Source organism: Micropterus dolomieu, linkage group LG16 (assembly GCF_021292245.1).
Source record: "Micropterus dolomieu isolate WLL.071019.BEF.003 ecotype Adirondacks linkage group LG16, ASM2129224v1, whole genome shotgun sequence".
Classification (NCBI taxonomy): Eukaryota; Metazoa; Chordata; class Actinopteri; order Centrarchiformes; family Centrarchidae; genus Micropterus; species Micropterus dolomieu.
The window spans coordinates 17,082,409-17,106,916 of record NC_060165.1 but is presented as its reverse complement, the minus strand read 5'-3'; the positions used below and the strand labels follow the sequence as shown (position 1 = coordinate 17,106,916).

At 39.8% G+C, this 24,508-nt stretch overlaps 4 protein-coding genes across 4 annotated transcripts; 3 read left to right on the top strand and 1 right to left on the bottom strand.

Moving 5' to 3' along the window:
- Nucleotides 1–417: 417 nt before the first annotated feature.
- Nucleotides 418–6,852, top strand: dram1 (DNA-damage regulated autophagy modulator 1). Its single transcript, XM_046072034.1, has 7 exons — nucleotides 418–741; nucleotides 1,178–1,245; nucleotides 1,467–1,609; nucleotides 1,700–1,877; nucleotides 3,071–3,129; nucleotides 5,053–5,145; nucleotides 5,232–6,852. The coding sequence occupies exons 1-7, from the start codon at nucleotides 611–613 to the stop codon at nucleotides 5,268–5,270; spliced, it is 711 nt and encodes a 236-aa protein (XP_045927990.1). The 5' UTR covers nucleotides 418–610; the 3' UTR covers nucleotides 5,271–6,852.
- Nucleotides 6,853–7,239: 387 nt separating this feature from the next.
- washc3 (WASH complex subunit 3) lies at nucleotides 7,240–10,832 on the bottom strand. Its single transcript, XM_046072035.1, has 7 exons — nucleotides 10,631–10,832; nucleotides 10,165–10,263; nucleotides 9,976–10,041; nucleotides 9,737–9,874; nucleotides 8,822–8,929; nucleotides 8,667–8,731; nucleotides 7,240–8,560 (listed from the first exon to the last, which is right to left on the bottom strand). The coding sequence occupies exons 1-7, from the start codon at nucleotides 10,679–10,681 to the stop codon at nucleotides 8,458–8,460; spliced, it is 630 nt and encodes a 209-aa protein (XP_045927991.1). The 5' UTR covers nucleotides 10,682–10,832; the 3' UTR covers nucleotides 7,240–8,457.
- Nucleotides 10,833–11,774: 942 nt separating this feature from the next.
- On the top strand, nucleotides 11,775–17,761 carry si:zfos-932h1.3 (zinc finger protein 252). The gene is made up of 9 exons (XM_046072033.1): nucleotides 11,775–11,909; nucleotides 12,432–12,634; nucleotides 12,721–12,822; nucleotides 12,892–12,987; nucleotides 13,076–13,186; nucleotides 13,268–13,385; nucleotides 14,122–14,923; nucleotides 15,726–15,784; nucleotides 15,867–17,761. The coding sequence occupies exons 1-9, from the start codon at nucleotides 11,804–11,806 to the stop codon at nucleotides 17,369–17,371; spliced, it is 3,102 nt and encodes a 1,033-aa protein (XP_045927989.1). The 5' UTR covers nucleotides 11,775–11,803; the 3' UTR covers nucleotides 17,372–17,761.
- A 3,204-nt stretch (nucleotides 17,762–20,965) lies between these two features.
- On the top strand, nucleotides 20,966–22,180 carry LOC123984593 (tetraspanin-7-like). The gene has a single exon (XM_046071549.1). The coding sequence runs from the start codon at nucleotides 20,966–20,968 to the stop codon at nucleotides 22,052–22,054; it is 1,089 nt and encodes a 362-aa protein (XP_045927505.1). The 3' UTR covers nucleotides 22,055–22,180.
- Nucleotides 22,181–24,508: the final 2,328 nt, after the last annotated feature.

Below are 24,508 nucleotides of genomic sequence, written 5' to 3'. Positions count from 1 at the left end.
TTTTTACTATCATTATCAAGTGTTTTTATTTATTTATTTATTTTTGTACTTTTAGGTTAATTTTCTGCTTTTATTTTCAATCTATGTCTTTAAATGTGAAGCACTTGGTGCACATACTTTCTTTATTGTAAAGCACGTTGAGCTGCATTTCTTTTATGAACACTTTATGACACTGAGAGGGGCCAATCTGCATAACCTTTTAAAGTGCATTTCTTTCCGATCAAAAATACTGTTTTGAGAGCAGGACCTTTACTTGTGAAAACTACTATTATACTGCTTGTTAATCTTACTTCAATGATAGATTTCCCCCAAAGAAAGAAACAAAGGAAGAGGGTGGTACGATTGGTTTTATTTGCGAAGGCCGGCCCACACGGTGTCATTTTAGGGGAAGAGACCTACTGTATACTGTATTTCGGCTTATTGGCAAAGCCCAGGATCGTTATTTTTTACACACCATCATGTGATTGTCGGAAACTTCACCGCAGCTACAGCAGACTCAGCCCTGTTCCTGGACAAACATTTAAACTTGAATTTCCTATTGTATGGCACTGTTGCTCCGCTCGTACGTGTGAGCGCATCTTTTGGCAGTTTCGCGTAAAATCTCTCCAAGATGTATTGGTTCATGCAAGGACTGTGCTTCCTACCAGCGTTTTTGGCCGTCTGGTCCTCATGCACTTTCATCGTTACCTACCTTATTGCACTCTTCAGACGAGATGTCGACCTAATCTTTCCATATATAAGGTAAGGGTTTTTTTTCCTTCATAGGCTACATATATGTTTTGGATAGTTAGAGTTATTCACTGAATTGCAAATAGTCGTAGGTTATATTAGGTATAACAGATGCTTGTGGATATTTTATTGTAAGTGATTCAGCAAAAACAAAATCAGAAATAAGTTGTTCGACCCTGTCACAAGTTTGGTTTCGTTTTCTTGGCTGGAGGCTACCCATACTCCAGCTGCACGTAAACATCTGTTTGCGTTGCTTTATACCTCTTCTGTTCACTTCTCCGTTCATAGTTAGACTTTTATTTTAAGAAGACAGAAGCTAAAGTTTTAAATTTAACAAAATACAAACCTACACGGGCAGTAGTCCCAAATAACCCGGTGTTACGATTTACTATCAACACATGTCTGTAATGTTAGGGCTAAAATGCAGGTCTGTCTTTTCCCTTTTCAGTGACACAGGTGCAAACCCCCCAGAGAGCTGCATTTTTGGCCTGATGACATTCATTTCTGCATGCGCAGGTATTTTCACCCCCCTAAACATCTGCTGTGTCAGCTCTGTAAACCGACTCTTTAGGCAACTTCGCCTTTCCCAAGGGAGGAACAAAGATGTTAGTCACATTTCCCTTTTTTTAAGAAAATGAAAGCAGAATGATTTTGTTGGGAAAGCCAGATGGATTTTTATGAAAGAGTCATAAGTTCGCCAAACGTTGTGGTAAATGCACGATTTGACCTTTGCACAGGAATAGCCACCATATATGCCAGATACAAGTTTGTGGAGAAGCTGAGTGAGGAAACAAGGGTGGTGAGCCCATGTCTCAATAAATCTGCACTGGTGTCTGGGATGCTCGCATGTTTGGGCATGTGTATTGTTGCAACCTTCCAGGTATGTCTTTCACTGTGGTGCACGTTTTAATGACATGAATATAATTAAATGTTATAATTAATGGCATATTTTTCTACTTTCTGATTGCAGGAAACAACAGTGACAATAGCTCATGATGTGGGAGCTCTGCTGTTCTTTGTCACTGGTGTTTTGTACATAATCCTCCAGGCCATTATATCACATAATGCCTATCCATTTGGGTCCTCCATGAGTGTGTGTCGAGCACGTTTTGCTATCGCCATAATTGCTACTTTGGGATTTTTCCCCAGTATCCTCTATCAGAAGTTTAATCTGTTAAAATATCAAAAATATGCCCATATGCTCTGGTTTCCTGCTGCTGATGTTAACATGCATGACATGTATTTAACCAGGAACTTTATGATTGCAACATTATTCTCTTGTTGATATTATCTGTAATTCAATTCAATTCAATATTATTTATATAGCGCCAAATCACAACAACAGTTATCTCATATCATTTTATGAAAGAGCAGGTCTAGACCGTACTCTGATATTATTTACAGAAACCCAACAATTCCCACCAAGAGCAAGCACTAGGAGACAGAGGCAAGGAAAAAACTTCCTTTTAAGAGGCAGAAACCTTAAGCAGAACCATGGCTGAGGGTGGGCGGCAATCTGCCTTGACCGGTTGGAGGTTAGGGAGAGAGAGAGATAGCCATAAAGAGGCAGAGAGGGATGGGGGGGGGCAGCATAAACAATACGTACACAGAGGTACAGACAGTAAAGGTGATGTTGGTACAGACTGAATGATTAATGGTACAGATATGTATAGTAATGTTAGTTTATGATAATAATCGTAATGTTAATGATAATAATAACAACAGGACTACTAACAATAATTGTAGCAGAGGGTGTCGAGCAGGAACACAGGGGCAGCAGGTGAGTCGCAACCACAGATCCAGACTCCACAGCTCCAGAGCCATAAACACCTGCAGGAAGTGATAGAAGGAGAGAGGAGAGGGACGAGAAAGCATAAGACTATGGGAAAGGGAAGAAGTCAAGTTAGTAACATGCATTAATGGGATGAGGTTGCATACAGAGGGAGAGAAAGAAGAGGAGAGAGGAGATCAGTGCATCATGGGAAGTCCCCCGGCAGTCTAGGCCTATAGCAGCATAACTAAGTGATGGTTCAGGACTCACCAGGGTAGTAAGGTACTATGAGCTCTTTAAGATAAGATGGTGCCTGACCATTAAGAGCTTTGCAGGTGAGATGCAGGATTTTAAATTCTATTCTGGATTTTACAGAAAGCCAGTGCAGAGAAGCTAAGACAGGAGAAGTATGATCACTTTTCCTGGTTTCTGTCAGAACACGTGCTGCAGCATTTTGGATCAGCTGAAGAGTCTTTAGTGTCACTTCCAGTAAATGCACATTATGCTATATTCCTGTCACATTTAGTGCCATCCATTGTTAAATGTAATTTTCCTTAATGAATAATTCAGCTGTCATCTGTGCCTTCTTTGTGAAACAAACTGAGCTGCACAGAGACACGCAAGACAAGGTAAGCTGCAGTTTTTCACTGTCATATGCATCAGTTTAAAGCTGAAACGATAAGTCGATTAGACAATAGGCAGAGAAATAATCAGCAACTTTTTGATGACTGATTAATCACTTGTCGTTTTTTCAAGCAAAATTGCTAAACATTCCTTAGTTCCAGTCACTTCATTGTGAGTAGTCGCTGCTGCATTTCTGTCTTATTTCTGTGATTCCCAACCAGGGATACTGGTAGCCCATGCGGGGTACATGGTAACATTGTGGAGTAGCTCAACTAATATGACAAAATTATGATTTGATCAAAGAAACATAAACATCCAAAATAGCATTACAAATTGGTGTAATGCTGATCTTAATTGTAAATGTAGCAACACATAACCGGTAAGCTAACAGCTATGATAGGCTGACTGCACAGTACACACCTCCCACCAACCCAGTTGTAACACCTTAGAGCTGTGTGAGCGTCTTGAAAGTATTTAGCAAGCTAGTAGAGAAGTTGAAATAGTTAGCTAAAAGCTGGAGTGCGAGACTGTTACATGTAAATGAATGTCCATTACATTCAAGCCCTTGCCAAACGAGTTCACACAATGCGAGGTAAATTTACATTTACTCATTTGGCAGACTTTTTATTTTGCTTTTATCCAAAGCGACTTACATTTGAGGAACAACATACAAGCATCAACAGAGCATCAAATACAGCACGAGATCTACAACTGACAATGCATACTAGTACGAGCAGCAATACATACTAGTAAGAGCTAATAGCACATATCGCATCAATGGGGCAATACCTCGGAAAAGAAGTAAGATTTAACAAAAAAGTGCTATCAATACAAGATAATTGTAAGGGGATAGAAGAAGAAGAGCACAGGAAGTGCATATTAGATGTTAGGAGTTATAAGAGAAAGTGTTCTAGGACGAGATGAGTTTTCAAGAGCTTCTTGAAGTTAGAGAGGGGCACCCCTGCTGTGATGGTATGTGGTAGCTTGTTCCACCATCGTGGTGTCACAGATGAGAACAGCCGGGACTGAGATTGCTTTGTTTGAAGCTATGGCAGAGCCAGGCGGCGTTCGTTGGAGGAGCGTAGTGGCCGAGAGGGAACGTAAACTTGTATTATGGAGTTTAGGTAGATGGGTGCAGACCCAGTAGTAGCTCTGTATGCAAGCATTAGAAACTTGAATCTGATTCGGGAGGCCATGTGTAGCCAGTGGAAGTCACACAGCAATGGAGTGACATGCGTGCTTTTGGGCTGATCAAAAACCAGACGCGCTGCTGCGTTCTGAACCATTTGTAGGGGTTTCACCGCACAAGCTGGAAGATCAACTAGGAGGGTATTGCAATAGTCGAGGTGAGAGATAACCATGGCCTGTACCAGAAGCTGGGTGGCATACTGAGTGAGGTAGGGCCTGATTTTTCTGATGTTGTATAGACCAAACCAGCACGACCGAGAGACAGTAGCAACATGGTCTGAAAAGGAAAGCTGGTCATCAATCATCAATCACACCCAAGGTTCTCACCACCCTGGTTGGAGTGATGGTTGAGGAGTAGTTTGATGTCATGGTGAATAGATTGCTCTCTCTTCGAGTTCGTAGTATACCAGAGTTTTTGTTTGTTTGAGTTTTGTCTGTGGTGTTCCTGCGCTGGCGAACCTATAGTGATGTGTTTTATGCCAACCAGCAATGATCGGTTTGCCAGACCTGAAGGGGGGAGCAACGTCAGCCACAGCAGCAACTCAGTATGGCAGAGCTCGTACATCATAAACGCAACAGGGTTGTGTAATTAGGCATACTGGCACTGTCAGAATGATGAGACAAAAGTTCTGCACTGCAGGTTTAAAGTATAAACAGCTGAAATGCTTGACAGGGATGTGGGGAGACGTGAGAAAAAAAGGATAGTTTGTAGTACTGCAGCATCTGTGTCCCTCTTTCAGGACTATCCCTTCCAATTAGCCAGCGCTGTGTGCGAGTGGATTGTTTCCTTCAGCTTCATCTGCTTCTTCCTCACATACATCGAAGATTTCAAAGTAAGTATCTCACCATCAAACAGAAACTCTTTTTCTATTTATGGCTGGAAGGGATTCTAATTTTTCTCCCTTTTCATTTCCCACAGCTGTTTACCTTAAGAGTGAAAACAGAGTATGAGGAGTAGTCATGAACTGCAACTTCCAGCAAACGTTTGTATGAATATTAGTAGTTTAAAAATGTGCTGCATTTATTTTTGTAAACCTTTTATGCTGATATATTTTTTTATTTTACACTGCACAGCTTTTCTACAATTTTATACCACCTGACTGAATTTGTAGGTAGAAAACATCAGGCACCTTTTTACATTGTTATTTATACATTTTGGACAACTGGTGTGAAGTTATAGAGGAGAAAACTGACCATTGCCTGTATCTTTATACTTTTTATACAATCTAAAATCATTTACAAGTGTACTTATTACTGCCTGTGTTCACTCAAATGTCACTTTGCACTTTGCTCTTGAGACACCAGCACGGCACATCCTGTCAGACCTGTGACTACTATTAAGAGAAGTTCATCACACAGTGAACACATGATTGCTACACGTGGTTAAATGACAGTTTCACTCAAACTCATAGCAAGTTTGTCTCTGGGTACATGGCGGTTTAGACAGTAGGCTTACTTATGTTTTGAAAGAAAATGGTAAAGCAGAGTTATCTCACTGATACTGTATGTAGGACTTCAAATGGGACTATTATTCAAATGCTGCCAGTTCCTTAACCCAAGTTTTTATTTAAATTTTGAGCCTGTTGTGTTTTCTTTGTGTTGACTGAATGAACTCATGAATTTGTTTGCTAAGTACAGCTGCCAAATTGAATTGCTGTAATAAAATAAACAGGAATTGAGGATGATTAGAATTAAAGACACATTCTCCGTTCGCTTTCAGGCAGATAAATAAAGCCTTTATTCTCTGTGGTTCCCGACTTTTTGGCCTATGACCCGTCCAAACAAAATAAATGTCTACTTGCAGCCCCTAGTCAAAGATTAGTGTGGACAGCAGGTCAACCAAAGTGACTTTTCCATCACAAATGGTTTAATTTGCAGGATTTTCAGGGGCCTGAAGAGGCAAGTATTTCCAGCATTTTGTGCAAATTTAGTAACTTGAGAAAAGTCTGAATTATCTTGTGAAGGAGAAATATAATTTGTTTTTCAGATTGTCAAGCCCCAGGTTGGGAACTGCTCCTTAAGGGCATACTACCAATACTGTAGCTATTTTGATATGCAGATATTTTGCAATGGTATGGGTGAGTAACATCACTGGGGACACTAGAAATTACTTGACGCATGGGAGAGTAAATAAATGCTGTCAGACTGCTTGAGATGTTTTTAATTACCATTTTACATGCTGAGAAAAGTGGTCTGACTTTTGTGTCATAGTGTTTGCCCAATTAAAGATACATTTAAGTATCAGCCGATATATTCAATGGTCAGCACATTAAAGAGTATTCCTTTTTAGATCTCTAGGTCTATATTTGGTGATTAGTAGATGGGACTAATTCACTTACTAAGGAAAAATCCTGTGCTGTAATGTGTAAGTAGACAGAATGGAGGTCACATGAACATACCTTATTAACCTGTTCACTACATATACTGTATTTACTAGGAAAATTATTATTTGTATTGGTACGGTTTTGCTTATAACATAATGTACTGTACAGATGATGATGCACTGCTGAGCTTAAAAATAAAGGTATACTTTTTTTTAAAGAAAACCGTTTGAGTGTTTATTACACATCTTAAACTTTTGTTTTTCTTTGCCACACAATTATGTCATTATAGTGTAATGTCCATTCATAGAAACCCTATGAATATGACATTTTCTTTTGTGTTAAAGCATTCTTGACCCTGGTGAATCTAATGATAAAGAGTTTAACTACAACCAACATGGTCTCACAAAAACATTACATTTACATTTTCCTGACAGTTCTCACTGATTTACACACTGATTATTTGTTAACTGTTCATTTCAGCAGAATGTTTCTGTGCAAAACACCGTTATTCCAGGCAAAACATCTACAAATCCAACCTACGAGTACGAGACATGACAATTGAAAAAAGATAGCTATGCAAGTACCCAAAGCAGAGCCAGGCAATACATTTCTTAAAATTTTTTATTGTCTTTCACTGGTGACATATAGGCTACTAGAGTTTTTTTTCTGTATGGTAAATCAAGACACATGCAGCAGCTTTGGAAAATATTCTGATTAAATTTGCAATAAATTTGCAATAATTTCTAAAAACAAGTCTATGACATTATTGTTTGTAAATTGATGGCCAAAAATGAAATATAATCCATCTTATAAAGTCCAATAAAGTGTGCAAAAAGCCAAGGGGTCTGAATACTTTCCACAGACACTGGAATTGAGTCTTAAATTAACAATAAAAAGCAACAGAGGCATAACACATGGTATACTGTAGTTTTTGTTCCTCCAGCACGGCCACCTGTAACTACTGGTGAAGTACCCTCTCTCTGTGTAGTGGTTAACAAGGTAAAGCATGCTACTCCTCAACTGCGACTCCTTTACAATAGTCTGTGATGTGAAGAATCCACTTTATAACTTCTGTTTTGATACTGTTGTCAACATATTAAAAATCCCATTCAAATAACAAAGAAAATAAATAAAAAAATTAAGAAATACAGAAAAAAAACAGCATGTGAAAGGCCAACAAGTCAAAATATTCCTGGAACTATTTTATCGAAATACTTCCTGAATGACAGCTGACTTTCAGGCAGGAACATCACATGCTGAAAGACATGTGATGTTCCTTCCCATCAAACTGATGTTGTGATATACAGGAAATCAATACTTATTATTACTTTCTCCCTGCCCTTAATACACAAATTACAAAATATGCATTAAACATTCAAAATATTTAACCCTGTAACAAGAGGCACAACTTTCACCTGATGAGTGTTACCTCTTAAAGGCATTAGACTGCGATATTAGTGTGACAACCAAACAAGATCAATAACTTCTACAGTATATAATTAATTTATGCTTCTGCCATGTTCTGACTACTGCTAACATTATCAACAGAGAAAATCATTTGTCAAAAACGTTAAATGTATCAAAATAAGGAGCTCACTGAGCGACCATAAGCAAGCTGTTTCAGCTCTTTTCCACTGAAATTACAATCTCTCAGGTTGGATTCTCCTGTTTCAGGCACTTACATTTGCACTCTCCAGTACCACCCTTTCACAGGCACAATGCAACCAACTTCTCTTTCTGAGTGCAGACCCACAGAAGCTCAGAATAGCGATGGATGGCGTTTACAGGAAGCTTTGAGGTGGTGGGGACAGAGAACAGATGTCAGTCACTGAAAGATGACTCGCTGTCAGAGCTGGTGGCGGCAGCATCATCTTGATCCTCTGTGCTCCTCGTTCCTCCATCGGGCACAGGGGCATCCGGTGTGCTGTCATCAGCAGGGAAGGAAATGTTATGGGTCAGTTTCATAATATATCCACATGAATGCAAAGAGATTAGTATATGATTATCACCAATAACTGTAAAACACTCACTCAAGCAAGTTAGGATCCAAACCCTCCAAGACCATTTTATTCCTTATAGCCATAACTGGAACTCCCTGTGACGAATAAAACATGTACTGAGATACAGAACACACAGATTATTATTTTATTCCCTATGGTCCATAAGCAGGTGACTGGTGACTTACCACTTGAACCATTTTCAGGTATCGAGCATAACGTGGGTCCTTGGCCACTGTCATGACATTCTCTGCTGCTGCTTCTGCTTTTTGCGTCGTTGCAGGCTCTGGTGCTGTCTGAGCAGGTTGCAGTGTGAAATATAGTAGGTTTAAAACTTGCAGAGTTTGTGAGAATTTCATAATCTGGTGTTTCTATAATGCCTGTGTTTGTCTTTGCCAACTTGTATGCTGCATTAGAGTAATAGTTGCTTATTCACTTCCTTGCTGAGAGTTTGATGAGAAGATCTGTCTGTACGCTAAATATGAAGCTACAGCCAGAAGTCTGTGAGCTTAGCTTATCATAAAGAAGGGAAACAGTAAGAAACACCTAGCCTGGCTCCCTCCAGTTCTCAAAAATCTCCCTACCACCATCTCTTAAGCTCACTACTTAACCATGTGTCTCACTTGTTTTATCTGTACATAAACATAAGTGACCAGTTGTGGTTTGACAGGGAGTTGCCAAGTTGAGTTGTACTTAAACAAACCAGATACAGCATGTAAATTAGTGAGGTTTAGAGGTGCCGGTAGGTGGATGTTGTCGCTTTTGCACAGAGCTAAACCAACCATTTCCCCTTTGTTTCCAGTCTTCACGCTAAAGTTAACCATTTCCTGCCTTTAGCTTTGTACTTAGCACATAGATACGAGAGTGGTATCAATTTTCTCATCTAAGTTTCCAAAATCTTAAACTGTCCCTTTAAGTGCAATGTTCACATTTGGCAGACTTTTTATAAGCAGTGCAAAAAGAGCAGGCAAGTGCATGTTCATAAAACACATATTCCTGGATTTGGACTAAAAATAAATAAATAATTTGGCCTTTTTGTTGTTCTGCTTTAGTGTGGTTGAAAAATAATACATGCTTGTTTGTGTGCATGTGAGTGTATTTACCACTGGGGGAGGCAGGGTCTCTGCTGGTGGAGTATCTGTCTGGCTCTGACTGGCAGTAGAGGGTCCATTCGCCTGAGCAGGTTGCCGCTGACTGAGTGCATCTATTGTGACATCCTCCAGCCCGGGAATGGAGGACAGCTGCTCAGAGCATTACAATATTTGACATACTATCAGTGCATATGGACATGACATGTGTCAGAAACTGCACACAGAATACGTGGAGAGGCTCAAGAACTCACCTTAGCTTCCAAAATGCACAAGGTTGTTTCGATCTGCTGTATGCGAAGAGATATGTTTGCAAGTTTCTGTGGGAGAGACGTTTGACAGTTCAGGGTATGATCTAAGTGTTAAAGACGTAGCTTGTGTGAACTAACCACCAGGTCAGCAGAAGCAAGTTAAAAGTAAAGAGAACAAGAAGATGCACTTACCTCTTCACAAACTGTGGAAAAACGGTTCAGGAACCGGACTGTGTGCACAACAAACTGATTGAGATAGGCAACAACTCTTCTCTGTTGAATAGCAGGCACCTGAAGGAAACACAGATAAAGCTATTTTAAGGCGGAACCCCGGGGTTGTACTGCATTAAGGAAATTAAGTCATTCTCGCTATCCCCATAGAGAAACCCCCAAATACAGTAAATGGGGAACTTTTAACGTTATACCCTTCAGGAAACGGTGTTTGACGGTGGTGTTTGCTATTAATAATGAACTGTCGGCTGCTTTATTTAAAGCTAAATACATTTTTAGTAAGCTAAACTTACTATTACTATCTGATTTGCTAAGTGACAACTGTCTGGCAGCAGTGTTTTGGCCTGCTTCTTCTCAGTTCCTCAATATGTAGCTTAACGTTAGTCAGCTAACGTTAATGTTTGCTAAGATATATAACGTTACCAACCTTAGTAAGATCAACACCAGAACCCACAATCGGCAGCCCGTCCTCGTCCATGTTGGACTTTTAAACGTCCTGCAGATTACAGTGCAGTTTCAGTTCTTATAGCAAGAATTTTCACTGCAAAAAGACATAAAGTGGTAAGGATATTTGCTGCGAAACGTTTCATGTGACTTGAGATAGCGTCGTAACGTCCGGTAGAATCAGCCAATGGGATTTGTAGCTTGAGCTTTTATTTTGACATCCTTTCTGTGGAAAACAACAACATCCGGTTATGTCTTGTAGCTGAATCTATGAGCTGAATGTGTATTTTGCATTACAGAAACAATTGAACATCAGATGTTCTCTTGTACTATATCTAAATTATTTGGGAAGGATTTTTACAATAAAAAAAGTAGTGTTGAATTAAGTTTTATAATAGAGGACAGAAAGTTATTTATACAATAAATAAATATTTTTTACACAAATGTAATTTTTTTTTAAAAACATTCTACATTTCACTGCATTTCTGAAAGAGCTGTCTCTTTATTTGGACTTATTGAGGGTAATTAAGATCTACTCACAATTTTAAAAACTCATAATTTAACAAAAGAAGTTTTGGAAGGATATTAATACTTTTCTAACATCCACAATTTGTCACTTTTTCCGGTAGATGGCCAAATGTGTTGTTCGGTCTTCTCTGTAGGTAAAATAAAAAACTATAAATCTATTATTGCTGGTAAGTGTCAAATCCTAAAGCACCTGTGTGTCAGAGTATCATTGTTGATATAACTTTAAGAATAAGAACTTGACACTATATTGTTGTATAACAAAAACATTTAGTAAAGTTCCACTCAGCAAAGACCGTGTGATTCGGTTAAAAACCCTGGAAAAAGCTGGTAGTGGCCCTTAAATTGTGATTGGGTTTAATTTGTTTGAATCATATATACTATATATATAGATATGTATATATATATATATATATATAACTATATATAGTAATGCTAGTGTAAGAAATCAATTTAAAAATTACCCCATCTAGGTGAACTGTATATGTTTGTAAAACTAATAAATTAAAAACTGATTTATTAATGCATTATAAATTAAGATCATTCACAGCTGAGTTATAAGACCTTTATTTTGAAAAAAGGAAACGTAAGAGACGAGTTGAGGAAACGGGCGTTTGCGTGCTAACAGCGCATGTTAGCCAAAAAAATTAAACATCATTATTTTACATACATTTCTCAACGCTATAGGAGACATATTGCACTAATGGAGGTTAATGGTTCAACAGAGAAAATAAACGGTATGTAATTAATAATGTGCTCCCGCTGTACTTTAAAGCAGGCTATGTTTATGTTAGTCAGCTAGTTAGCGGGCCCCGTCTATTTAAAGGAATATAACAATTATCAGCAGTTAGACCGGTGCTGTTGCATTAGAAATTAACTTGTTATATTGAGATCTCAAACAATAACATCAAGAAATGCAGTTAATTGTCCCGAGATCTAAATTACAGCGGCAGATACATTACCAGGTTTTAAGTTTTAAGCTGGCAATAAATAGGTTTGTCCAGCAATTATACTCGTTCATGGACTTGGGCAGGTTTTATTAGTTTACATAAAAGGAAATAAAATACAGATTCATCAGTAATTTTGCTATTTCTTTGATTTAGCAAAGCATTACCTCTATTATATTTCCACTGTGAAAGAGATTATTTTTTAATGGTTTTAGTTAAATTTGTGTTGTTGAGTTTATTTGCAAGTCTTTACTTGAAAGCTCAATAATGCCCTCCACTGAGCATCTCTCACATTACACGTTTGGGTTTCAGACCCAAGCCTACCTCTTACATCTCTTCGCCTCCTGGTGCCCCCATTGCAGCTTCTGTCGGCTGCTATGTGGCAGCTGGCGAAGCAGAAAGATGTGATGAATTATGAGAAGCTCCAGGAGTTTGTGTTCATGGTGACAGAAGCCGTCCCTGGGCTGATCACCCACAGACAGAGAGCCCAACTCATTCTGGGTCTAAGAGCAAGGGTGAGCAGAAATATTTTATTATATCGTATGGGTATGTGATTAATTTGCTTTAATAATTTTGCCATAACAATTTGTTGATATTTCAGTTGATTCTGGAGCTTTGCAAAGGCTCAGCTCGGGGTTCTGTTGATTCTCAAGTTATCCAGAGCTATTTGGACAAACTCCCTATAACCTCTGCAAACACAAATGTAAGTTCAACAAATTTTTAAATACAAATAATCATGACCCTTAAATGACGTGAATCCTGTCTGTGGCAGTACAGGGATGCAGAGGTGAAAACAACAGAGTCCACATTCATTGCACTTGTGCAGAGCCTGCTGAAAGATCCAGTTGAGAGAGCATATTTCTTCCAGGTGAGACAGATTATAATACTTCATTGTTTAGCTTGATAATACTCTAAATAAATCCTATAGTAATTAGAAATATGATTATCTCTTGCAGGAGGTTTTTCCAGTGGAATATGGGCCACAATATGATGCTGCTCTGCATGTGTTATTGTGGGAGCTGCTCTCAAAACTTGAAAAGCTGCTTCCAGTACCCGATTTAAAACAGGTATTCAGTCCGTCCATCTACATTGTCTCTGGTTGTGATTCTGCAGCAAAACATGTGCCAAACTTAAACCTGTGATTACAGACTGCAGCCTGGCTCGGCTCTGCTCCTCCTGTGCTGGAAGAATGTGTTCAGTCCTCAACTGAAGAGCTGAGCTTAATCTTTCAGCACTACAGAAGTTCAGGAGTACTGAAAATGCCATGTGAGTAAATCTGGAATGATTAGTTGATAAACAGAAAATTGTTGCAGTCAATTTAAGTCAAAATGCCAGACAGGCTCTGGTTCAAGCTTCTTAAATTTAAGGACTTTTCTCTTTGTTTTATTATTAGGCCTGGGTAAAAAACAGATTTTCAGTCTTAAACATTCAAGATTGTTCCTTGCATCTGTGCTTTTTCTTAGTGAATATGTGTAAATTTTCACAAAAAGCTGTGCACTAGGTTACTTGTTATACATTTCATATTTTTATAGACATGGCTACCTGTTTAGGGAAATATTTTTTTTACAATTTCACTTTTTAAATGGAACATAAAGCTGGTTTATATTCAAAAGAACACGGGTGTTGCTGTGTGGAATAAAAAGAGATTTGAGTTTTCAAAATAAATCCTGAGAAGGCGTTTATATTTATGCAATATTGATACTATCTGATGCAACTGAATCCTCAATCGAATTAAATCAGGAGTTTCTTAATCAGAATATAATCACATTTGGAGATCAGTACCAATATCCCGCCCTAAATATCATTGTAATCTAAACCCTTCGGGTTTTAGGCTGCTGGTCTGACAAAACAAACTATTTGAATTTCACCTGGAAAAAATGTCACAAGGACCCTAAACAATTAGAAGATTAATTGATAAAAGTAGTCTTTAGTTACAGCACTACATGCAAGTGCCTTAAAAGTTTAGCTTTTCAAACGTGATTCCTTGTTTTCTTTTTTATAGATGGCCCTTCATCCACTATTGGTAACTGCATCATGTCTGCTTTATCCATTCCTCCCTCGCAAAAGACAAACCTCTCTGTCGGACTGGAATCAATCCACAGCTATGCTAATATACTGAACCCCGTCACTTTTGTTGGAACGGACCAATACAGCGTTGTGGCCGTCTACACCGAAGTGGAAGTTGGAGAGCCTGAAGTGGGTGAAGAAATAATCGAGTCAGGCGAAGTGCAAGTTCAAACCGATTTCTACGAAGAAGAGATAGTGGCTGTAAGTGCAGATAACACCGGTGATGAGGAGGCTACCAGCTTGAGGGCAGAAGAAACAAGTGAAGCTGTGGATGTCGCTAAAGCTCTGGAGACTCTGACGAAAACTTTTGCACTAAGGAAGGAGAGCCTTGGTCAAGACATAGTGACAGGAAAGAGTAACGATTCATCTCTTCATGATGATCTTGCTTCAGAAAATGCACCAGATGAAGAAAATGCACATGACGGACGTGATACAAGGGACCAAACTGAAGAGAACAGAGAAAATGTTGTTGAAGAGGTGAAGGAGGATTTCCAAACTGGGGATATAGATAGCAATATGAGCTCTTGTACAGACTTGAAAGATAACAACAAATCATTTTATGTCCATGAAGAAATGACAGATGTCTCCAGTGAAGCTGTGATATCTGAAACACAACAGTCTCCCTGTTCAGCTAATGTGCGCAGATCCACTCGTCTACAACGGAAAACGTCACCCAGTCAGCTGGAGACGTGGAGAATCAAGAGGTCATCCAAGGAAACAAGCGAAGAACCAAAAACGTACATAAACTATTTGTACTGTAATACTAGAATTGCTTCCTCTTTTAAGATAGTATTCTTTTTAAAGTAAATCGACACCACCAATTGAACCCGTCTTGTTTCTTTTCTTTTTCTTTGTATAGAAAGTTACACAACTATTATGAATATTTTACATTTTAGGACATATACTTCTTGCCAAAAATTAGATGAGAAGGTCAGTACAACTCTCTATGTTAAGCTGCAGCTAGCAGCTAGTTAGCTTAGCTTCAAAAAACAAAATGGCTGAATTGCTAAAAGAAATGGAAAAATTTCTAGCCAAACCAAAGTGTGTAAACATCTGCTGGCCAAGAAGTTGTCTGACATATAAGCCCCATAAAAATATTTGTTGTTTTTACACTTGAAACAACACATATGTGAAATGTACATAAAGTGTAAATTACTCAGGCTAGCTGTTTCCCCCTGATTCCAGTCTTTGTGCTAAGCTAAGCTAACCAGCTGCAGGCTCTAGCTTCATATTTACTGTAGAGATATGAGAGTGGTGTCAATCTTTCCATCTAACTCTCAGCAAGAAGGCAAATACGCATATTTACCAAAATTTCGAACAATTTCTTTATTCGATTTTTTTTTTACTTTAAAATGATTATATCAAATATCTAACGCTTCCTATTACACTTACTTCAGATAAAGTAGCATACGCCTATAGGGAATTCATTTCCTAACACTTTACATACCATTTCCCAAAACACAATTATTATCCAAACATGTCAACAGCAAAAAAAATATGAGTTATCTACATTTAAGTGTTCTTTTGTTATTTCACCAGGAGTGGAGCTGATGTATCATTGGCCCCCTCGGTTATAGCCATCAAAGGAATCAACAAAGGTAATATTTTGAATCATCTTGGAATAAAATCTTTTTTAAATAATATCCACATATTTTACTCACACCTTTTATTTATTTGCAGGTGATTCGGATGAGATGACATCTATCATCTTCACATGCTCACAGTGTCCCTTCCACATCTCAGATGAAAACAGCCCTCCTCACTTCCACATGCAGAGCGTTCGCACTGAGGTGTACAGGACTCTCGAAAGAGCCAAGTTTACACCGTGTCCTTCCAGCACGGATGAAATTTTTACATCCATTAAACTCTTCCCCAAAGGAAACACCGAGCAGAGCAAAACCGAACAGCCTGACAGTCAAAGCAAAGTAAATGTGCCTCAGTCCCAAAGCAGACAGAAGGCCCACACATGCGAAACATGCGGTAAGACGTTCACTCGGACATCAGACGTCAGGAGACACCAGCTCACTCACACCGGAGAGAGACCATTTCATTGCTCGCAGTGTGACCGAACTTTCCAGCACTCGTGGGATCTGGCCAAACATGAGAGCAAACATCATGGCGCAGCCATTTCTTTCTCCTGCCAGCTGTGTAGGAGCTCCTTCGCTAACCTCCGCGCGCTCACCGTCCACCACAAGAAGTCTCACTCGCAGGAGAGCCAGCTTCCTCAGATCTGCTCCATCTGCAGCCAGAGCTTCCCAACTTCCTCTGAGCTGCTCGAGCACAGGAAGTCCCATGTCACCAGTAAACGCTACATCTGCCAGCAGTGCGGCGACGGCTTCGACTCCCTGCTCGCGCGCTCCCAGCACCGGCAGATGCATCAAGTGAAGCATCAGTTTAAGTGTCCACACTGTGAGAAGACGTACACTCGGAGATCTGATGTGAAGAGGCATCTATCAACCCACACTGGAGACCGACCTTACCAGTGTGACCAGTGCAGCAAACGCTTCTCGCTCCGCTTTATGCTCATGAAACATCTCCGTGTTCACACAGGCGAGCGGCCTTTCCAGTGCTCCCACTGCCCCAAGAGGTTCACCCTGGTGTCTGTTCTGGCCAGACACGAGAGGATGCACACTGGGGAGAAACCGTTCCTCTGCTCTCAGTGCGGGAAGGGCTTTTTGTCGCAGGGAGAGCTTTCAAAACATCACAGGTCGCACGTGGATGACAGGCCCTACTCTTGCCCTCAGTGTGACAAACGTTTCAAGAGCAAGAAAACCCAGCAGGAACACATCGTCTCCCACACCGGCGCCCGCCCGTACCCCTGTACCTACTGCGGGAAGGGCTTCACCAAACCGTACGCGCTGACCAGGCACAATCTCATTCACACAGGAGAAAGGCCATTCCCCTGCGGACACTGCGAGAAGTCGTTCCTCACCCTCAGCGAGGCTCAGCTGCACCAGCGCATTCACACGGGGGAGAGGCCGTATCCCTGCAGCATCTGCGAGCTCAAGTTCAAGAGCTCATCGGAGCTAGCGCGACACAAGCGCAGCCATTCAGGGTTGAAGCCGCTGAAGCCGTACTGTGAGCAGTGCATGAAGACGTTCACATCCAAGGCCAAGCTGAAGAAACACATGGAGACACACAGGGACGAGGGAGAAGCAGCACAGCCTGAGGAATCACAAAGTTAAATGAATAACAGAGACTATCTCAGTGGTTAGGTTAACGGAATTGTGAAAAAGAAATGTAAAATGTTTCAGGATGCTTGAGTTTACATGTTTTGATTTATCACAAATTCACAAGTTCTGATTAGGAGAGAATATTTGGAAAAGGAGATCATGTTTGGTAGTGTTGCTCCCTTCATCCGTTTAAGTAAATGTAAAAAACTGATTTTTAAATCCGTTAAACATAAATCATTTTGACATATCAGTGTTTTATATGTGCAGCTTTACTCTGTCATCTCCACTTTCCTTTAAAGTTTGCAACAGGGAAAGCACAAATGTTTAAATCATCATATAAAGTAGTTTGAAGTCGAAATCACAGGTGAACAAAATTGTCCATTAAATTAATTTTTCACTCCATATATTGTCAGTTTCTTTCTCCATACTATAGTATTGTGTGTCAGTGGGGTGCACAGACAGTTTTAGCTTTGTAGAGATTTAGATTAGATTTAGATTTAACATTTTACTTTTTATTTTACTTTTATAAACATATTGTTGACAATTGCATATAACATGTCGTTTTACATGAATTTCTGTCTCAAATGTGAGAAAATTTAGCTAGATGTGAGGAAAGTGAGTAAATAATCAAAATATATCACCTATAAAATTGTATCTGAATTTTTACATTTGGCGCCCCATAATTTAATGCCTGTATAATCGAGAACATGTAGCTAAAGTTATTTATTTTTTAAGTTATAAGGTCTACACTAGACAGGGCCAATGCCATAAACGAAAACCTGTATGATCAATGTCAGGCAGTAAATGCCACCTTTATGAAGTGCATAATGTTCTGTTTTTGCTGTTTCTGTAGTGTTAGATTGCATTATATGTCAGGGCATATTCTCAACCTGAGGGCACACCCCACCTAGGGGTCTAATCAGGAGGGGTCAGTGGGTGATAAACAGGGACAGAAAACCAGAAAAAACATGTTTATGCTGCCCAAATGAGATTTTCTAAACTTTGCCTTTTTTCCCCCTCTAGCTCCACAATGAGGCTGTTTTGAGTCTCAACAAATATTGCTATGAACCTTAGGGCAGACATTCATGTACATTAGTTATTCCCTTGACTTTTCCTCCAGCACCATCATCAGGTAAAACATTTATTTGTCCAATACTTTGGTTTATGTGTAAATATCTGAAAAACTATTGACATTCCCATCAGTCTCAACTGTACTTTGTATTTTGGTGCTGATTAGCAATTGTTAGCATGCTGACATGCTAAACTAAGATGGTGCACATGGTAAACATACCTGCTTAAGATGTTCGTATGCTCACAGTAGCATTTAGCTGAAAGCAGAGATTGTAGCATGTGCTGTAGACTATCTTGTTTTTACCATATACGATGGATAAATTACACACGTAGACGTATGTAACATGTACGAAGGGGTTGCGAGTATATGTGTTTTAAGAGTCACAAGCCACAAAGGTTGGGGAAACACTGCTTTAAGTTGTTGCTTTCATTGTCTGTTTCAAAAGGGTGATTCTGCAGCCACCAAAAATAGTGGAGTGGTTTCCCCACGCCTGTATTTTCAAGAAGCTGTATTGGAGTAGCCTTTGAAATCTCATCCTGCATTCACATAAAACTCGATGAGCTGATGGTTATGGAGCAAAGATTAATTATAAACATCATAAACCTCATTTCCTCTGCAGACCTCCAGCGATCTGTGGCGAAATCCATCTGTCTTCACCCTGCTCGCTGTTGTATTCTTCACACACTGGAGAACAAGATGCTGTAGTAACATGGCAAAGACTATAAATCAAAACATGAGATGTTGAGGTCGGTTTTTATATACAGGGAAAATACATTTAGCTTCAAAACTATGTCTGCAGCCCAAGTCAACAAAATGTGGGATCTAGGCTATAGTATAATACCACATTGGAAGTCTGCACACCCTTCCTCTTCCCAGCCAATCTATTTGGGTATTCCCCCCTCTGTCATCATGTCACTCCTTGTCCTTATAAAAAGAGCCATCTGAATGTGTTAACTGAGAGGCTTTAATTAGCTCTGATTGGGTGGACAGTTGGTGGGAGGGAAGCCAATGCCGAGCAGCAATCACCACGATGAAACTGGCTGCAACAGGGGACCAACAAAGTGCAGTTCCAGTGCAGGTTTTTAAATCTATTTTTAGCATTGCATAATGTAAAAAAGTAACATTTCTAGATGAGACAATCCATAATACAGTAACTGAGTTAGCATAATGTGAAAACAAAGTCCATTTCTTGGCCACTTCTATTTTATTTGGGTAATACCACTGTGACTATTATAAGTCTACTACTATAAGTCTGTTTTTAAGGGGGGCAGTGTCCAACATCCACATTGTAAATGACGAACTACTTTCCAATATTGCACCCTTTAATAACTTAGTGGCTTCATTCGTGTTAGTAAATCCCTTTGGCTGTTTTTCTGGTTGGTAATAATAGTTATGTTGTGTTGTCCGTGGAAGAATGCTCCTGGATTTCTCAATTTCTAATAAGTCATTAAATCTATAAATGTTAATAAGTCTGCAGGAAAGGATGGTGACAATGATCAGTCCAATAAGTTAATAAAAGGTGGGGTTTTTTGGTCCAGATTCTCCACAGCCTTTTTTTTTTTCAAAAGACAAATGGACCATTGACAAAAACTTCAGCTAATGATTCTATAATGTTAATTTAAATTAGCTTGACTAATATATAATTGCAATTAGGAATTTGATCTTTTCATAAAAAGCTTCACAAAAGAACAAATATGTTATTATTCTCATAAATGCATTTCTGTATTGAGTATTAAGTGTTCAATCAAGGTTTTAGAGGACCTGAGGATGTGATTTTATGTACTATATAGTTTGCATGTCTTTTTGTAATAATGTAATAGGACCATAATTTAAAAAGTTTAAAGAGATGACACAAATATGATCATTTATTTTCAAATCAAATTCAAGCTCTATAAAAATTATAAACAACTTTAGTCGCTCCTTCACTGACATTGTTCCCCCAAAAATACTACTACTAGCTATTCTGGCAGCTGTCACGATATCATTAAAGTTGCACATGGGGACAGTTTTTACATTTTACAAACACGTCACATACACTGAATGACAGTGAAAGAGTTTTTCCCCAGTTAATTTATTAGAAAAATGGACTAGTAAAACTCAAAGGGATGTCTCCTCCACACCGAGAGAGGGTGTGCATCGGTTGATTTCAGGTCCTTCCCACTGCAATCACCTCTCGCCTTGACCAGAACGAGGGGCAGCAGTGAGCGAACAGATGTCGGGATGTGACTATCAGCGGAGGAATTGAAGAGCTGGTAATCATGCAGGTGGAAAGAATGCCCGAAATAAACAAATAAATAAGGTAGAAACGAGGAGGCTGTGGATGCAGATAACGGTGCGGCGCAACACCCATCAGTGTGATTTACTGTCCAGTTGGCGCTGGTAGTGTTGGTGGCGGATTAATAACCAGTCATAAAGAAGTGGGGGATTGTGTGTTGCAGGAGGACGAGAGTGAAGGCACTGATAAAGGAAGGAAGAGAGAGGAGGAGTGTGTAAAAAGGGAGAGAGAGAGGAGTAGATAAAGCCGTAGAGTGATCATGAGTGTTCCACCGCCTTACGGCTCGCTGTCAGCTCGGTCGAGTCCAAGCAGACGAGCTTTGGACTGGGAACACGAGCATCTGGCGGTGCGACGACTTTCCTCTCCACGGGGTCTCGACCTGCTTACTCCACCTCCTCTTCCTCGGCGACCCTCTGCGATCCCTGGCTATCTGCTTTCACCATACCAAGAGCAGGAGGAGCAGCTCCATCAACAGCAGCAGCGATTATCCTTGTCTGTCTGCTCAGAGGCCTCCCTGGCGCCACCTGTACCTCCACCTGTGGGTACTTCCCCACCCTGCTGCCGCCCAGTGGGAGTCATGCACCTCCTGCGCCTGGGTCTCATGGCCTTCAGCTGCCTCTTCTGGGCAGCCGGCTTGGCCATCTTCACCCTGGGTGTGTGGGCACAGATTTCACTGGCAGACTTCATGCTCCTTTCTGCCAATCGCTACCCAAACGCCCCAATCATCCTTCTGTCCACAGGTGCTGCCATCACCGCTTGGGGCTTCCTGGGTTGTCTGGGGGTGGCTGCAAACCTGCCCTGCGTTCTTAGGGCTTATGGGTTCTTTCAACTTGCTGCACTTATTGCCGGTTTGGCTGCTGGACTCTCAGGTCTCTTCTATCGTGAAGACATTGCCGGAGGATTTCGCAGCGGCTTACTGCGAGCGGTGGCCGGATACACAGAGGATGAAGGCCGTGCCGATGCATTAGACAGCCTGCAGAGGGCCCTGGAGTGTTGTGGAGCTGAGGGTTGGCGTGACTGGCTCACTTCAGACTGGGCTATCCAGCATATGACCTTCCTGCCCGCAGAGAACGGCACCTCGTTGTCCCTGCCGGACAGCTGCTGCATGAGGCGTAAGGGCTGCAAGAATCGGCCACTTCTGTCAGATGATAACGAAGGAGTGGCAGCTGCAGGAATCCATCCACACGGCTGCTTCCGCAAAGTTTTCAGTTTGGTCAACGACAACGTCTTCCACATTGCCGCCACTGTGTTAGGACTGGCCTTCACCCAGATAGGAGGAATTGCGCTGGCTTGTCTGCTGGCCAACAAACTGGCCCCAAGACAGCAGCAACGTGTGGTGGCACATTAATGGTCAATTAAAAAAACAGGCAAACTAACCTGGATTGACGAATTTGTAAATAATTAGGATTGGAAACTATGGAGTAATAGAGTTGCGAAGTGGCAAATTATCTCAGACATCTTGATAAATTTTATGCCTAGACAATGCTCCTCAAACTTCACAACTCTTACACTCATAGTTTGTCTGACTTTGTCTTCTGCACAATTTCAAGAAAGGCGTCTTTGATTCAGTGCGGGTGGGAGGAATGTGTGACACAAGAGGTGTTTCCTTAAGTTAAGCTTCTGTCCATTTGATACCTGCAAAGGGGAAGTCGGACATCACAAATTTGGGGGGGACCAGATTGGGCAGCAGACTGTAAAAAATATGGCAGAACAAGCTCCCTGATTTTGCTAAATGATTTTGTTTCAGAAATGTTTCAATATTGGCATGGATATATAATGTGCTTCATTACAATAGAATGTATTAAAAATTACATATTAAAAACAATTATTTATGGTTAAACTACTCATTTTGGTTACTTCCAGCAGTACATCTCTCCACTGAATGCACAGGAATGCTCACCAGCAGATTTCCACTTCAATTGATTTAGTCTGGCTGTGTTCAGCAGATGTTTGTATCTACTTCATTTAGTTTTCCCATCACAAAGACTACACTGTGCTAGAATGGTGCTTTTGAAAAGAACTTAATAATCTATTGCTGTCTGTGATATTTTGTGCTGTTTATCTGAGAGGCTGTAGTAATTTCCACTCTGTTGAGGTACTTTGGTAAGATATTGACTGCTTTAAAAATTCTTCCAGATGTCTCTATGTTGCTAGAGTTAGTATATTCTGAAGCACAAAATTGTTTTAAATATTGTGAATAACACTTTTGAACATTTTTCCTTAAATGCTCACTTACATTGGCATGACCCAGATTTGTGTAACCCACTACTAGCATGAAACAGTGAGTAGAAGTCTAGATCAGATTTCTTTTCTTCAATAATCAAACTCAAGTTGACTTAAATAAATAGTTCAGTAATAGTATACTATCCTTATTTGCTTTTTTGTCAAGAGTTAAATGAGATGACTGATACCACTCTGTGCGCTAAATGAGAAGCTAATGACAGCAGCCCGTTACTTTAGCCTAGCATAAAGACTGAGAGCATGGGGAAGGAGATAGCTTGTGTAGTTGGGGGGTTGCTGCTAAAATGCAATGTCTAAAATATTTGCAGTAGTGGCATTACTGTGCATGTCCATAGATGTCTTAAGCTTATATATCATAAAATAAAATAAAAACATGAGTTGTAATAATGCAAACTGGATTTAACTGTAGTAAATTATTGGAGCTGCCTCATTGAACAGATAGTCCAGTCAAATTTCTGAGTACCTCAGGTTTAATCAAGAATTCAGCTAGTAAAAAGTGTCTGCTATTGTTAGGTTTGTCATTATATAGACTATATTTATATTTTGATGTTGTATTATTTTATTTTGAGATTTTCACTGTGCCACATGCAGGTTTTTTGTTCCTCCAATACATCATTTAAAAGGTCAGCCAAATTCCAAATGATCTATTCATGCAGACAATCTGAATCGATCTTCTCATCTAACTCTCTGCAAGAAATCAAAGTATATGAATGTCATAGTGTTTTTTCTCATATGAACTTATTACACGTGATTACTATATGCACTGAGATAACTCAACATCATAGACTACAGCCCACCTTTCAGGATAGGCATTTTTATTGCTCTTGTAATTGTAATGTATGGTCTATATATTTATTTATTCCACATTCATTATTGTATTATGTCTTCTATCAATTACCAACAGTGCAAACAAGCATGACTGAAACTGTATCTGTCGACAATAAACAAAAAATCTTTGCCTCATTGCAGGATATGATATTGATTAGACACTGGGAATGGGAACGTGAAGGTCTGCTGCCCTTGAATATATTAAATATATAAATGGCAACAGCATTCTTGTAATTTAATGTTAATGTATTCATAAATGTAAAAACAAAACAACATACAGCTTTGGTAAAGATACATCTTGTGAATCACTTAAATTTTGTACTTGTAACATGAGTTTTTTTTCTTTTTAAGTAGAAAAAAGTGAAGATGATATCCCTCATCCACAGATTGGGGGATGTCTGCATTTTAAAGACTTTTACAAAGATGTCTAGGTCTTTATTTTATAAGAAAGGGCATGCTGGACGTGTGCCACAGTGGTAAAAACTCCACACTGGGAGGGGTCCATCCTCACTGTGACCTCTGGCTTTGCAATTCTGAATTATGGCTACTGAATGACATCTCATTTCTACCACCTGAGACAAGGGTGATTAAATGTGCCCTTGAAGGGAAGGCAACAGATACAGATGCGCTGCTGAGTGTGATGAAACACAACAGCCTGACCCAGCATTGATTAGTTTATGGAGCAGATCAATCATGATCTATAGGCTGCATCCTCAGTCAAATAGGGTAATAT